The sequence below is a fragment of the Babylonia areolata genome, chromosome 1 (genome assembly GCF_041734735.1).
Source record: "Babylonia areolata isolate BAREFJ2019XMU chromosome 1, ASM4173473v1, whole genome shotgun sequence".
Classification (NCBI taxonomy): domain Eukaryota; kingdom Metazoa; phylum Mollusca; class Gastropoda; order Neogastropoda; family Buccinidae; genus Babylonia; species Babylonia areolata.
In genome coordinates, this window is record NC_134876.1 from 11,718,966 (window position 1) to 11,735,098 (window position 16,133).

General features: G+C 40.0%; 1 protein-coding gene across 1 annotated transcript in view; it reads left to right on the forward strand.

Moving 5' to 3' along the window:
• Window positions 1–310: 310 nt before the first annotated feature.
• LOC143279500 (exocyst complex component 7-like) overlaps window positions 311–16,133 on the forward strand; it is a 27,591-nt gene continuing 11,768 nt past the window's right edge. The window contains exons 1-14 of the mRNA XM_076583551.1: window positions 311–616; window positions 1,842–2,007; window positions 2,640–2,724; window positions 3,225–3,333; window positions 4,036–4,153; window positions 5,032–5,203; window positions 6,583–6,658; window positions 7,014–7,072; window positions 8,050–8,105; window positions 10,160–10,269; window positions 11,160–11,264; window positions 12,251–12,370; window positions 12,956–13,015; window positions 16,076–16,114. Coding sequence (XP_076439666.1) covers window positions 566–616; window positions 1,842–2,007; window positions 2,640–2,724; window positions 3,225–3,333; window positions 4,036–4,153; window positions 5,032–5,203; window positions 6,583–6,658; window positions 7,014–7,072; window positions 8,050–8,105; window positions 10,160–10,269; window positions 11,160–11,264; window positions 12,251–12,370; window positions 12,956–13,015; window positions 16,076–16,114 — 1,326 coding nt within the window. The 5' untranslated portion in view covers window positions 311–565. The remainder of the gene's footprint in view (window positions 617–1,841; window positions 2,008–2,639; window positions 2,725–3,224; window positions 3,334–4,035; window positions 4,154–5,031; window positions 5,204–6,582; window positions 6,659–7,013; window positions 7,073–8,049; window positions 8,106–10,159; window positions 10,270–11,159; window positions 11,265–12,250; window positions 12,371–12,955; window positions 13,016–16,075; window positions 16,115–16,133) is intronic.

Below are 16,133 nucleotides of genomic sequence, written 5' to 3' on the forward strand. Positions count from 1 at the left end.
ACACACACACATCCACCACCCCCAAACACACACATACACGCGCGCTTGCGCTTGCGCTAACGAAAAGCACTTTACTTAGATTTTTCCTCACTTCCGTGAATGGGTACCTGAGTTCAGTTGGGAAACGTGTGTGTGTGTGTGTGTGTGTGTGTGTGTGTGTGTGTGTGTGTGTGTGTGTGTGTGTGTGTAAGGAACACACACATTGTAATCCATATTTATATTTTCATCCAAAAATCACAAAACGTTCATTTTGTTGTTGTTGCTGTTTGCATGATTACAATTTCGATGTTTTCGAACTGTCGTTACCGTTCTGATTTATTTTCAGAAAAAAAGTCTGGTATTCAATTGGACTTATCATTCTGGTGTATTGTTTTTTTTAATTTTATTTATTTATTTATTTTTTTTAATGACTAGCAGTGAATTTGTTTCAAGCAGGTAATATTCCATTCATTTATGCTGTGATGCCTAAACTTCCTGTTTCTGCAGACGAATTTATCTCTTCCGCAGGGATTATAGAGCGTACAACGAGTTCGCTGCTGTTGATCGTCTGTGCGTTGCCAGAAAAATGGATGAAATATCAGAACTAAAATATGACATTGACAAAAAGCTTGAAAAGGTAATTATCAGCCTGATCTTTTCTGTAAAATTATATAATTAGATTCAGGAAATGTTCCCTTCGCATTCATGATTCAGTTGTGCCCCTCCCCTCTCGTGAGTGAGAGGGTCTCTGGTGATCGGAAAAAAAAGATAAACAATAATTTACAACAGATTTACAGTTTGCGTGTACATGCGCGCGCGGCAAACACGAACACACACACACACACACACACACACACACACACACACACACACACTGTGTTTAGCTATTTAATCCATTAGATCCTCGCGCATGAGGGATGTAAAAAAAAAAAAAAAAAAAAAATCTAGACAAATTCTGATGTGATTGGCAGGTTCTACTTACATTTACAACAAAGGAAGTAGCAAAGTGAGTAAAAAAAAGAAGAAAGAAATCAGATGATTATTTCTTCTTATGCAAATGATCCTTGTTGCTATGGTTTGTGCATGCTGGATATTTTTGCGTCTCCATCAGTCCATGAGACATAATCCACCAAACTCAAACTTGGATTACAGGGTATTTTACAAGCATATACCCGGTCTTTTACATGAATATAACACACAGAAGTGGTTCAGGTACTACTACTTCCTGCCTCCACTGGTAGATTACTTAGCTCGTGTTCGAAATGAGAGTTCTTTTCCCACCCAGGATAAAAATGAGCGTATTCCTGCCCTTCTTTAAATGCGGTATTGGTCTGGTGGCTTCATTAAAGTGCTATAAGATGAAGACCTGTCTTATCCAACTTACCTGGGACTGTTATCCCTGTTGTTATCCCTCAATATCAAATGAGCTGGGTGGGTGTAAACTTTAAAAATTCAATCAGAATACAGATAACCAAGCAACATATTCTCAACAAATTTCATTTCAAACTGAACTGTTTGCAAAAGATTATGTAACTGATTTTATGGCAGAAATATTTTCGTTTATGATAGATACAGGAATTAAAAGATAAGAACTTTGTCTTCTCCACCACTCCAGATATGTTTGTATGACATGCAGTACAAGCTGTACACACACACACACACACACACACACACACACACACATATTGTGTCTTTTATGGTTTTTTTTTTTTTTTTTACATAAAATACTCTGTATGGCATTATATATACACATATTTACCAAACACACACATGCATACCAGTTTCTCTTTAAATTTTTTTTTAATCTATAACTGAAGTGACCTACTGAAGAAGAACTCCTTTGCTATTGTCGGCATGTACAGGAAGCCCACAACCTAGAAGTGTTGAAGGACTGCCTGAGTCGCAGTAGCAGCAACACACAGAACATGCTGGGCATCCTTGAAAGCTTTGAGAATCGCCTGCAGCACCTGGAGAGCACTATTGTGCCAGTCTACAATGAAACAGAAAACCTGCGCAGGCGACAAGAGAGTATCCTTGATTTTTGCAGTTGCAGTGTGTGTGTGTGTGTGTGTGTGTGTGTGTGTGTGTGTGAGTGTGCGTGCGTGCGTGTGTGCGCGTGCGCATGTGTGTGTGTGTGTGTGTGTGTGTGTATGTGTGTGCTTGCATACAAATGTGTGTGTACATATGTATAGGTGTGTGCATGCTGTACAAAAGTGTGAGGAATATAAAAAGAAGATTTTAATCATGCAACTGGAAGGACTGAATAAGGTACATTGAAGTTGTGTTGAAACCAAAGAAAGTCTTAGTTCAGGTTTTATTTAATGAAATTACTGTTGGGTGAAATGCCAAGCCAAATGTTAACTTAGAAGTCATGAGTTAAATTTTTCAAGATAACCAATCCTTCACAGTCAATCTGCAGTAATCTAGTTCTGTTATTTTAAAGTTTCATTGATTCAGTAATTGTTTTTTTTCTTCTGTTACTTGTCTCCCAAGGTGCTGGGAATCTTCCATAAGTTTGTGGTCATCTTCCAGCACAATGATCTAAAGCAGCACTGACAGGAAGCAGTAATTATCACGTGGAAAGGTTTTGGATAGTGTTATGGCACAGGGGAGAACGATTGATGGACACTGTGACATTGGTGATCCTTGATTTTGACCAGATATTGAAAAGACCATGCACACACTGGATACTGTTCTTAGCTATTACCATGCAGCAAAAGATGTGGAGGCCATTGTCAAAGAAGGGTGAGTGTTAAACTTAAGTTTGGAATATAGATGGTGCCCTGTGGTTATCATTCACACTCAGTCACAGATAACTTGAACCTCCGCATCAAATGGCACCAGATACATTGCTGCAGCACGTCACAGTTTTGTATTGTTTCAATTGATATACATGGTCATTCTTGGTTAATATTGTGGCGTGCTTTGTTATTGTTTTGATGGTGTGTTGATTAGTTCTTGCTGATTGCTGCAGTGATATCTGCTTGGCCAGATGGGTGGAGAAAGGCATTTTAAAAAAATGTTCTTTCTTTTTTTCTGACCCATCATCTGTGCCATTTCAATGGCATTAACTGATTACTCCAACACCTCTCATTATGAATCCCCCATACACAGCCACACCCAGGTTTGTCTGTCACAGTCCCAGCATTGTCAGTCCATAGGGAACTATTGATGTTAGGTCGCCAGGAGGCAACACACCTGAGGAGACCCTGCACTGCTGCATTGTGTATTTCTGTGTTGTGTAGGCCTGCAGCCTGTGACCTGGACACCTATCTGGCCTACATGGAGAAGGTGCTGAAGGCCCAGAAGTATTTTGAGACCTACAACTCCGGCAGCAAAGAACTTGCTGACATTGTACGTTTTTCTGTCCCTCTTTGATAGGCATTGTTTTATTCTTTTGAGGTAAATTTTATTTACATTATTTTGGTTGTAATGTGTGTGTGTGTGTGTGTGTGTGTGTGTGTGTGTGTGTGTGTGTCTGTGTGTGTCTGTGTGTGTTTTAAAGGATTAATCCGTTCAATTTTTTTTCCACTCTGTGTTCAAATGTGTGTTGAAACTTTGTTTTACCATCACAGAGGTTTGTACCAGTAGTGAGCTACAATATGCAGTGTGATACAGCACAAAGCAGTGTAGCATAATACAGTGCAATACAGAACAGTACAATACAGGACAGCACAGCACAATTCAAAACAGTATAAAACAAAACAAAACAAAATAACACAACACAACACAACACAACACAACACAACTGTGCTTAAGCCAACCAAAAGCGGTACAATGCAGATCAGTTTAGTTAAATCACAACATAGTACAGCGCAGCAAAACACAGTGTGTCTCAACACATTACACTTAAGTAACACAAGTCACAGAATAATGCAATCTATCATTCTATGGATCATTGTTATTCAGCCACCAAACTGTTGCTGTGGTATCTTAAATTCAGTTGATGTTTACTGTTTTCATTCTAGCGAACTGTTTGAATGATCAATCAATACAAGTCATTCTGATGAATCTTAGACTGTTTGCAAAGTGTATGCGGAAAGCTGCTATGTGCAGAAACATATTTTTGTGGACGGGACGCAAGCCTTGCAGCATGAGTTCAGGTCTCTGCTGAACAGACATGGACACCCGGTGCCTCCAGTCATGATTGTGGATATGCTGTCTTCTGAAGAGGGTATGTTATCATCTGTGTGTGTGTGTTTGTGTGTGTGTGTGTGTGTGTGTGTGTGTGTGTGTGTTGTGTTGTGGATGGGTGGGTATGGGCATGCAAAAGTGTGTATATGTACACTTATTGTTGATTTGCTCCGGCAGGCATAATATTTGCATGATAATGGTCGCATCTATGACCTGCAGATCTTTCAATATGATCCATTGTCATTGAATGGCTGGGGGTGGGGAGGGGGGGGGGGGGGGGGGGGGGGGGTAAAATTGGCACATATTTTTTCTGACTTGGAATTATTGGTAAAATATTCAAATTTTGAAATTGTGTACAAGATTATATGACTCAGTAACTGGAGAAAACAGAGACCATAATCAGCATCTTGTTATCACATCATGGCATTGCCCTGAATTCTGTGATTGTCAAGACACTGAACTCTGGCCTCATGACAGTAACTGAGTGAGGATTTTCTTTGACGTTCATATCTGTGTGATCATTACACAAAATCAATAAGAATGTTTTGCAAAATTCCTTCCCTCCCATTTGGCAGAGTCATGCACATGTCATTGCGATGGCAGAATGAGTGAACAATAATGACCCAGCACAGAAAAGATTTAGAACAGGGAATGAGAAAGAGGCATGAAGAAGAAAGTAAAGAGGTGAGAAAAAATGGTTAATCAATCAAAACTGTCAGCACCCAAAAACCTCTTTCAAAAATTCGCAACACATGAGTTAACAACTTTACATAACTTTTTGTCTGCTTGATGATGTCAGAGTTCCAAACTTTTTGTCTGCTTGATGATGTCAGAGTTCCAAACTTTTTGTCTGCTTGATGATGTCAGAGTTCCAAATTGTCTGGTTAAAACATGGTCAGTATGGACATGGTGTTGCAGACTTGCCTCCAGTGACCACTGATGCTGACCTGCCAATAGAGCACCTGCCGGAGAAAGTGGTGGGTGACTTGGTAAAGATTTCCCAGTGGCTGGTGCAGCAGGCTCAGTCTCACCAACACCTCAAGTCCTATGGCCAGGGACGTGCCGCAATGCTGAGCAAATCTCTCCAAGGGTGAGAGGGTGTGGGTGTTTTTGTGGGTGTGTGTTTGTCTCTGTGTGGTGTGTGTTTGTCTCTGTGTGGTGTGTTTGTCTCTGTGTGGTGTGTGTTTGTCTCTGTGTGGTGTGTGTTTGTCTCTGTGTGGTGTGTGTTTGTTTCTGTGTGGTGTGTTTGTCTCTGTGTGGTGTGTGTTTGTCTCTGTGTGGTGTGTGTTTGTCTCTGTGTGGTGTGTGTTTGTTTCTGTGTGGGTATGTGTTTTTGTGTGTGTTTGTCTCTGTGTGGTGTGTGTTTGTCTCTGTGTGGTGTGTGTTTGTCTCTGTGTGGTGTGTTTGTCTCTGTGTGGTGTGTGTTTGTCTCTGTGGGTGTGTGTTTGTGTGTGTTTGTCTCCGTGGGTGTGTGTTTGTGTGTGTTTGTGTGTGTTTGTCTCTGTGTGGTGTGTGTTTGTCTCTGTGTAGTGTGTGCTTGTGTCTGTGTGCTGTGTGTTTGTGTGGGTATGTGTTTTTGGGTGTATGTTTGCCTCTGTAGGGGGTACTGGTCTTGGAGGCTGGGGGTGGGGGGTCTCTGTGGGATGTGTTTGTCTCTTTTTTGGGGGGCGGTTGGGGGGGGTTGTCTGGGGTGGGGGTGGGGGATGTTTCTCTCTGTTGGGGTTGGGGGTTTGTAGGGGGGGGGCAGGGTTGTTGTCTGTGGGGATGTGTTTTTCTCAAGGGAGGGGGTGGGGGGTATTTTCTCTGTATGGTTAGTGTTTGTCTCTATGGCGATGTGTTTGCCTCTGTGGAGGGATGGTGAGGGGTGTTTGTCTCTGTATGGTGACTGTGTGTGTTCTTCTTAGTATGGTGTGTGTTTGTCTCTGTGGATGTGTGTTTGTGTCTTTGGGTGTGTTTGTATCTGTGTGTTGTGTTTGTCTCTGTGTGGTGTGTGTTTGTCTGTGTTGTATGTGTTTGTCTCTGTGTGGTGTGTGTTTGACTCTGAGTGTGTGTGTGATGTGTGTTTATCTCAGTGTGCCGTGCATTTGTCTCTGTGGTGTGTTTCTGTCTCTGTGGGGTGAGGGGGGTGTTTGTCTCTGTGGGTATATGTTTTTCTGTGTGGGTGTGTGTTTTCCTCTGTGGTGTTGATTTGTCTGTCTATATCTTTACCTGTCTTAGAAAGAAACAATGATATTAATAAGTAATAAATGGGATGAGGAAGTTTGGATGTGTGAGTAAAAAATGAGTTCTTAATGATTTGAAATGATTGGGGTACAAAACATGGGTGAAAAAACCCCCTGAAAGCACCAAAGTTTGGCGGGTTTACATAAATATTGCTTGCTGATCTAAAAAATATATTTCTGGCAGACATGTCTTTTCAGTTCCTGCTCTCTAGCTTTTGCTGAACTGGATCTTTGTTGATCTTTTCAGGCTGAAAGATCATTTGAGGAGCTCAAGTGGAACGTCTTCCCAACTGTCTTTTATCAGTCAGAACTCACCATCATTGGTAAGCAGGTGCATGAGATGGTATATGTATGGTGTGTGTGTGTGTGCTTGTGTATGTGTGTGTGCGCGCTTGTGTGTGTGTGTGTTTGCATGTGTGCATACGTATGTGTGTGAGTATGTCTGTGTGTGTACCTGCATGCATGTATACATATTTACGCATGCTCTGACTTACAAACTAAGAAATGTGTTCGTTAAAACATGCAAGTTCACATACAAGCACATGTACATTGACTCTTTCTTTATCTTTTTCTTGTTTCCCTTTTCTTTACCACAATCTGTGCCTGTTGCCATTGTCTGCTGTCTCTATCACTGTCTGCCGCCTCCATGTTTTTCAGGTGCATGTAATTTGTTTTCAGGGAGGCAAGTTCAGAGGCTCAAAAGATGCACCCACCAGGAAAAGTATGATACGACTTGTGTAAGTACTCAGTACCTGTGTTTTAGTGTCCTCCTGTTGGCTTTTTGTCATTTTCAATGGCCATGATGATTAGATATCATATGTATAGCATCAGTCTGTGTACGTATGATTATCTTCATCATTATCATCATCATTGTTATCATCAGTAATTGTGATGATTGATACATGCTTTGAAGGTGCTTTCAAGATTTGTAAAAAAAAAAACCAAACCCAAAAACCCATCAACTGTTAATAATAGATATTCAGGTTATGTATCCTGAACTCACTATAGACTGTTACAGACTTCCAGCTCAGCATACTCAGCTCAGCTTGTATGTATGCTTTTTTGTTTTATGTTCATATCATGGAACTTTTTTTCATGAAGTCCTGGTGGGTGTACTATGTGATTAAAGAACACTGACCAAAAAGTCGTTCCCATCCACTGTGTCATCAAACCGCACTGAAGCTTCCTTTTTTCTGAATGACAGATGCTATCAATGCTTATTTATGCTTGAGCTGGCGTTAAGTTTACTTGTATTCAAAAGCTCTGAATAATGTCAGAGAAGATGAAAGAATTGCATGTTATTTTGAGAAGATTTTGAGTAACATAGATTTGTGTATGGAAGTTAGAAATATATCTGTGTAATCTTCATCATGGGTGTGTAGTTGTTATTTGCATTGTTGTTGTTGTTTATTATTGTGTTACTTGGCAGTTATCTCCAGGACAAGCTTGTTCTGGTGTTATCCATCCTGAAGTGGAGTACAATAATCGTTACTTAGTTCTTTCAGTTTCAAAGCATGCAGATGGGTCCATATACACTTCACCACATATGCTCCAAAAGAGAACAACAACAACAACTGAAAAAAGGAGCGGATGTCTGATCTATGCATAGTAATTTGATGTTAGTAGGATGATGATGAAATTATTCACTTTTTGTTTGTTTGACAGTATGATAACGATGGTAGTGATGATGATGACAATGGATTTTTGTTTTCAGAAATAATTTCACCAAGAAAGCATCCAGTGCTCTGAACAAATCTGGTTTTGAATCAGGTTAGTACTGTTGGTTTTTGTTTTTTTATTGTCCACACAACAAGTCTATAATTACATCAGTCTTATAAGTATTATGGGAGCATGTGCTTGATGACTATTCTCTCAGAGAAAAAAAGTGGTTGATTCAGTGAATAGAAACATATAATCAGATAAAGAAAGAGTAGATTGTATGCAGATACATGCTGTTATGTTTTAGTTTGGAAAATGCTTGGAGTTTACAAAAGAAATGTACATTAACCTGTTGTTTTTCCAGTTTCTTTGCACTGAGTGTGAAGACAGAGAATGAAGACATGTGGTATTCTCTGCACTGAGTGTGAAGACTGTGAGAATGAAGACATGTGGTATTCTTTGCACTGAGTGTGAAGACTGTGAGAATGAAGACATGTAGTGTTCTTTGCATTGAGTGTGAAGACTGTGAGAATGAAGACATGTATTCTTTGCATTGAGTATGAAGACTGTGAGAATGAAGACATGTTATTCTCTGCATTGAGTGTGAAGACTGTGAGAATGAAGACATGTGGTATTCTTTGCATTGAGTGTGAAGACAGAGAATGAAGACATGTGGTATTCTTTGCACTGAGTGTGAAGACAGAGAATGAAGACATGTGGTATTCTCTGCATTGAGTGTGAAGACTGTGAGAATGAAGACATGTGGTATTCTTTGCATTGAGTGTGAAGACTGTGAGAATGAAGACATGTGGTATTCTTTGCATTGAGTGTGAAGACTGTGAGAATGAAGACATGTGGTATTCTTTGCACTGAGTGTGAAGACTGTGAGAATGAAGACATGTATTCTTTGCATTGAGTATGAAGATAGAGAATGAAGACATGTATTCTCTGCATTGAGTGTGAAGACTGTGAGAATGAAGACATGTATTCTCTGCATTGAGTGTGAAGATAGAGAATGAAGACATGTATTCTCTGCATTGAGTGTGAAGACTGTGAGAATGAAGAAATGTGGTATTCTTTGCACTGAGTGTGAAGACTGTGAGAATGAAGACATGTGGTATTCTTTGCATTGAGTGTGAAGACTGAGAATAAAGACATGTTGTATTCTTTGCATTGAGTATGAAGACTGTGAGAATGAAGACATGTATTCTTTGCATTAAGTGAGGATACTGAGAATGAAGACATGTGGTATTCTTTGCACTGAGTGCAAAGACTGTGAGAATGAAGACATGTGGTATTCTTTGCACTGAGTGTGAAGACTGAGAATGAAGACATGTGGTATTCTCTGCATTGAGTGTGAAGACTGTGAGAATGAGGACATGTGGTATTCTTTGCACTGAGTGTGAAGACAGTAAGAATGAAGGCATGTGGTATTATTTGCATTGAGTGTGAAGACTGTGAGACTGAAGACATGTATTCTTTGCACTGAGTATGAAGACTGTGAGAATGAAGACATGTGGTATTCTTTGCACTGAGTATGAAGACTGAGAATGAAGAAATGTGGTATTCTTTGCATTGAGTGTGAAGACTGTGAGAATGAAGACATGTGGTATTCTTTGCACTGAGTGTGAAGACTGTGAGAATGAAGACATGTATTCTCTGCACTGAGTGTGAAGACTGTGAGAATGAAGACATGTGGTATTCTCTGCACTGAGTGTGAAGACTGTGAGAATGAAGACATGTGGTATTCTCTGCACTGAGTGTGAAGACTGTGAGAATGAAGACATGTGGTATTCTTTGCATTGAGTGTGAAGACTGTGAGAATGAGGACATGTGGTATTCTTTGCATTGAGTGTGAAGACCGTGAGAATGAAGACATGTGGTATTCTTTGCACTGAGTGTGAAGACTGTGAGAATGAAGAATGTGGTATTCTTTGCATTGAGTATGAAGACTGAGAATGAAGACAAGTGGTATTCTTTGCACTGAGTGTGAAGACTGAGAATGAAGACAAGTGGTATTCTTTGGACTGTGTGTGAAGACTGTGAGAATGAAGACAAGTGGTATTCTTTGCACTGAGTATGAAGACTGAGAATGAAGACAAGTGGTATTCTTTGCATTGAGTGTGAAGACTGAGAATGAAGACAAGTGGTTATCTGACTGGCAGGACACAGACGCCAGGGTTCTGCAGCCAATGACAGCATCCGGGAAGATCCATCCGATGTGGAGACGGACTTGTACATCAATGAGCTTAGTGCTCTGCTTCGCCTTATGCAGGTAGGTGTTGCTTCCACAGCCTTCATGTGTGTGTTTTAAGCATTACTTCTACGAACAAAATGGTTTTCAAATATTAAAGTTTAACTTTTCTTTTGAAAAGTGAAAATAACTCATGAACACACTTCACATAGTTTCATCTACTTTTCTTTTATCATAAATGTTGTAAGAAACATAATGAAAATGATAATTTTTTCAGAGGTGGATAAGCAGAAATAAAATAAAGCTGACATTTCGTAGCAAAAATGTGATTGTTAGTCATGGGAGTTTAGGTGGGAATTGAACTCACACCCTCACAGATGTTGAATTGGCAGATAAGCATCTTAACCATTCTGCCACTTTCCTCAGAGGCCATGGGAATAATTCATCAGATGGAAAAGGTTGGAGAGGGAAAAAGTTGTCAGCCTATCATGGATCATCAGAGATTTTTTAGTTTATATTTTGAAACAATGTTACAGTGAACCACACTACTTACTAATTGACAGTTTTTGAAGACACACCAGATGTGAATGTTTACTTTATCAGTTTTTAATTTTTTGCATTGCCAGAAAAGAAGAAAAAAAAAAAAGAATCTCTTTGTCTTTGTCTTTTTGTTGTTTGAATTTAACTGAAACCTTTTTTTTGTTTTTTTTTTTTTTGACACTTTAGAATGGCTTCATAAAACAACTGTGATATCTGCATTTATGAGATTTCAAAGATATTCATCAGTGAATGTGTGTGTGTCTGTATAATATGCCTGTGCAAATATGTGTGTGTGTGTGTGTGTGTGTGTGTGTGTTTGTGAATGTGTGTATGTGTGCATGCTTGGATGCATGCATGACTCTGTGTGTTTGTTAAAAGAGATGCGGAGTGGTGGTGAGGTTAGATGTATCACCTGTACGCCTATTTTGCAGAGTGAGATGCACCTGATGAAGGGGATAGTGCCGCAGAAACACGAACGCACAGTGTTTGATACCATCATCCAGCAGGCGCTGGACTCCGTTGTCAGTGAAGGGGAGGTAAACTCAACAGGAGTGTTGAATGAATGAATGATGCATTTCGGCCATGGACACATATATATATGTTGGGAGTTTGGGGGAGGGTTAATAAGCAATTAATGAAAGATATTCTACAAATAGACAGCAAACAGAACTCACCAAATGACATCAGTTTCACTTAAACAATATGAAGCAATTCTATATAAGGTAAACATGAACAGATAACTAGCAGACAGTATCACTTCAATCTGGAGTCAGTGTTGAGTCCCTTGTACTCTTTTCATAACAGGAATGTTGAGTGAGAGAGAGAGAGTAGCATATGTGATATCATACTTCATACATTGTTTTACACATTACATCATTCATACTTGAAAAAGATCAATAGACTGATAATTTGGATATTTCTTTTATTGTATTTTTGCATTTTTTGTGTGTGTTTCTTGTTCAAACAGTGCCAGCGTAATTGTTAATGTTTGACAGAACGTTGTAGGCTTTACAGAGGAAAAGTGGTGTGTTTGAACAGACAGTGCCAGTATAATTGAGAATGTTTGACTGAACGATGCAGACTTTAAAGTGGAACAGCAGTGTTTGAACAGAAATAGCAGTACAAGAGTTGAGTGGAAAAGTGTGTGATCAGAAGTAACAGCTGTGTAAAATTTTTCATGTATTTATGATTTGTGACTAATATGAAAAAAAAGACAAGAAAAAAAGACAGAAGCAATTGTGCATGAAAAGCAAAAGACATTTTACATATGCACTCACCATAAAGAAAACAATAAAACAAAAGGAGGGTGGGGGTGGGAAGTGGGTATGAATAGTTAAAACGAAAAAAAGAAACAACAGCCTTTTTGATACAAAAAAGTTGTGAGTGATTTGTTTGATTTTTATATATTTTTCTTTCAAACTGAAAAAGTATACAGTGTGCAGTAAAGAGTTCAGGTAAAATGAACAAAATGTAAACTTAAAAAAAGTGAATAAATGAAAAAACACTGGTTATTGTGTTGCAGATGATAGCTGGAACAGCCAGGAAGAACATGCAGCGACATGAGTACTCAGCTGTTCTGTCCATTTTTCCCATCGTCCGACACTTGCGATCCATCAAACCAGAGTTTGATCTGATTTTGGAGGTCAGTGCATTTGCCTTTTATTATGTGCTACATTGCTGTGTGTTTTATGTTGTTGTGTGTTGAAATGAGTACTTGGCTGTTTGTCTGTATTCTTTGTATAGCCTATCTGAAAGTTCTTGTCAATGATTGTATCTTATAAATTCATGAACTGCATAGTCAGAGTCTGTAGAATGTATATTTCATGTAAGATGAATAGTGTGTAATGCAAGTCGTGCTTTCTGTGATGGCAAGTGTAGCATCTTCATTTTTTAAAATGTCGTATTCACCTTGAAAGTACTATTGGAAAGAAATAGTAGTATACAAAATATCTGTTTTTCTGTCAGTGATAATTGAAAAACATACAAATGGAACAGTCTGCTAACAAACATGACAGAAAAAGATACAGTTGCATACGTAAATGTTTAGATGAATTCCTGACACACAAACATGTGTTAGTGTGTATGTGTGTGTGTTGTGTTAGTGATAGTGTTAGTGTGTGTGTGTGTGTGTGTGTGTGTGTGTGAGTGTATGCAGCAGAGCGCAGTTAACTCATGCTTCCCAGTGGTAGCACAGCTGTTGATGGTGAAGTATGCTGACTGTTGGCAGGGCTGTCAGGCACCCACCCGAGCCAAGCTGGCCTCCCTTCTCTCCACGCTGGACAGCACGGTCAGTACTTTGTGTGGGGACGTCTCTTCAGTGTGATTAACTCATTCTTCCCCACAGCTACATGCCTGCTACAACTCCCCTAGACCAGTACTACATGAGACCACTGCAGAAAAAAACAGGATGGTTCACTAAAATGGCGAAATTCAATGGGGAATCGTAGATTTAATCTGTCAAACAAAGCTTTGTTTTCATGCTTCCTGAATCTGTATGCAGTTCAGTTCAGAATGCCAACTGTCCCAAGCAAGAAAGAACAAATCAGAATAGTGTGTTTGTACAAGAATACTTGTACCTGGTCTACAGGGGAAGTAATCATAGTATGAGTTAACTAGTATCTTGAGTAGAAGGAGTTAAACCTGTCTTGCCTTGCTGGGTGGGTGGTGTGGTTGATTGTGGGGAGAGGTATTTTGTGCATTGAAGTGCGTGTGTGTGGGCATCTCTCAGTGTGCAGTGTCTTGCTTGGGTGTGGTCAAGGGTGGGTTGTTTGTTAGGATCGGCATTTTGTGCATTGAAGTGGGTGTGTGATTAGGCCTGCCGTGCCTTGCTGGGTGGGTGGTGTGGTTGATTGTGAGGAGAAACATTTTGTGCATTGAGGTGGGTGTGTGTAGGCATCTCTCTCTCTCTCTTTTTTTTTTGTAAGGAGAGGCATTTTGGAATGGAAATGGGCATGTGTGGATGTGCCTTCCACGGCTGTGCCACTTAACTTCCAGCAGAGCTATTTAGTTCCAGAATTCATTGAGCGGTCAGGAGCACTGCTGCTGACCTAGATTCCCCTGGGATGAGGGGGCGGGGGGGGAGGAAGGGGAGTGCGCGCAGGCCTCTTTGTGCCTATGTTTCCAGCAGAGAAAGGTGTATTATTTTAGTGATTTTCATGCCATCACATTCGTACCTAACATTTAAGTTTGCTGTCATTTTTGTATACATGATACCAGTGAATGTGAACTTTAAGTGTGTCGTGTAATTTACCAGATACTGTGCGTTTTTGTGTTACATCCAATTATTTGACCTAAGTTTGTGTGTGTGTGTGTGTGTGTGTGTGTGTGTGTGCCGTCAAAAATGGAATCTGGTGCCATAGCGGCAGCTTTGCTGACTGGACAGCATACCCTCAGTTAACACATGAGACGTTTGGATTGTATGTGTCCTGTGTGTGGTGAACGGGTTCTCAGAAGAGATAAAGATAAGGGGTTGAATGCGAGACTTTGTGCCAAGTATGCTTCTGAACTGTTTTGTTTTTTCAGTCTAGATGTTTTGAATGATGAAGAGGGCAAACATCCCACATGCATTTGTATCAAGTGCTACAAAAAACTGATAAAAATGAAACATACTCATGGAAATTCTCAGTTCAAAACTGCAAATGAAAATGTTGCACTTGACATTGACAGAATGTCACAAATCTGGACAACTTTCGATCCAGATCTATCTTTGGGTCAGTGCACAACATGCCGTTTTCATCACTCAAAAAGTCAACCTGGTCGTCCGAAAAAAAAGATGATCAGCACCCGTAAAAAAATGCGCGGATGAAAGTTTTGATCTGTCTGACCTCTGCTTTGATACCGATGACCGTGTGTCAACGTCATTTTGTCAGTCCACATCAACACCAGTCAAAAAAACAACACTGTGCACAAACACATCTCCAATCACACCCAAAACACCTGTCACTGACACACACACACAAAAAACGGAGAATAACATATTTTCAGCCATGTTCTTTTCTCCTCCTGTGCACACACACATTGAAAGGAGAAAAAAAAGAAAAAAAATGTTTGAGTTTAATGTCAAACTTCAACTCAGTGGATTACCAACTGCAAACAAGGATTCATACGAGTTTATAAGTTCAGTTAGGAATATATTTTATTATTTAGAACTTACAAATGCATGTCAGCACATTACATTTTGATTGTTTACTAAATGCATGGTATGGTCAAGGTGTATCTTTTAGAATGACCAAATGCATGTCGCAAGCAAAGGCACACATACTGACGCAAAACATCTAGTCGGTGTAAATCTCTCTCTCTCCCTCCCTCTCTCTCTGTGCCTTTCCCCTTTCTCTCTCTGTACATGTGCCTCTGTTTCTCAGTATGTCTGTCTCTGCATATGTGTCTGTCTGTCTGTCTCTCTTCCAGTGGAGAAGTGTGAAACTCAGGTGGCTGGCAGCAGTTCTCAGTGGAGCTGACTGTTAAATACTGACACTAAATCCAGGGCGGTCTGCCACCTCTAGGTGACAGTATCGGCTATATTTTCCTTCCAGTTGTATTGTGGAGACATGCATGTATATCATGATATAAGTTTTATCTCGAACTAAAACGATATACACACACAACACTGAGTTGAATTTGAACTACGTTTCGTGTGTGTTCCTCAGTTCAAACAGAATGTTCGTGTGCTCACTGAGTTTTGTACCACTTGTACACTGCATGTAGGAAATTAAACCTACTCATGTTTGGTATCGTTAAATTTGTCAGAGAATTACACATCCATTCACACACATAGCGCCCTTCTTGTTGCATTCTGACACAGAGTATTATTTTTTAAAAGCACATCACCCTGTTTCTGACAGTTTATCAGTGGCAGCAAAGCTGTTCACAGCTGTACACACTGCCCGTGTAACATGCGCTCCGCTGAGAATAGCGCAAAGTTAGTGGTGCGGCAGAGCGCTACAGCCAAAGACTGCCTGCCTGTCTGTCCAGGTTATCACCTTTCCAACGCTACACGCTCGCTCGCTGTTCTGCCCCTCCCCTCTGCTTCATAACGAAACTAAATGTACTGCCTTGTGCCGCCGTGCTTCATTAATGTGGACATGTCCATGCATACATGTTTGGACATGATCTGGCCTGGTGATAAATTCATTTTGGTATTTCAAATTCTAGGAGCATTTATTTGTGTAGTTCTGGATGAATTGGTTTAAGTGTACATTCTAAGTTAGAAAAGGTTTGCAAAATAATTGCACACTGGAAGAAAAAGTCTGAAAGGAAAATTCATGTAGAATTTGTTTTGTCAGAATGATGAAATGGATGTTCATGATTTTCGTCACAATGTATCATGTGTACCTGGGTTGTTTAACAGGGAGCCAAAGCTCTGGAAGAGTTCACTGACAGCATAAGGGTAAGTCATCCTTCACCTA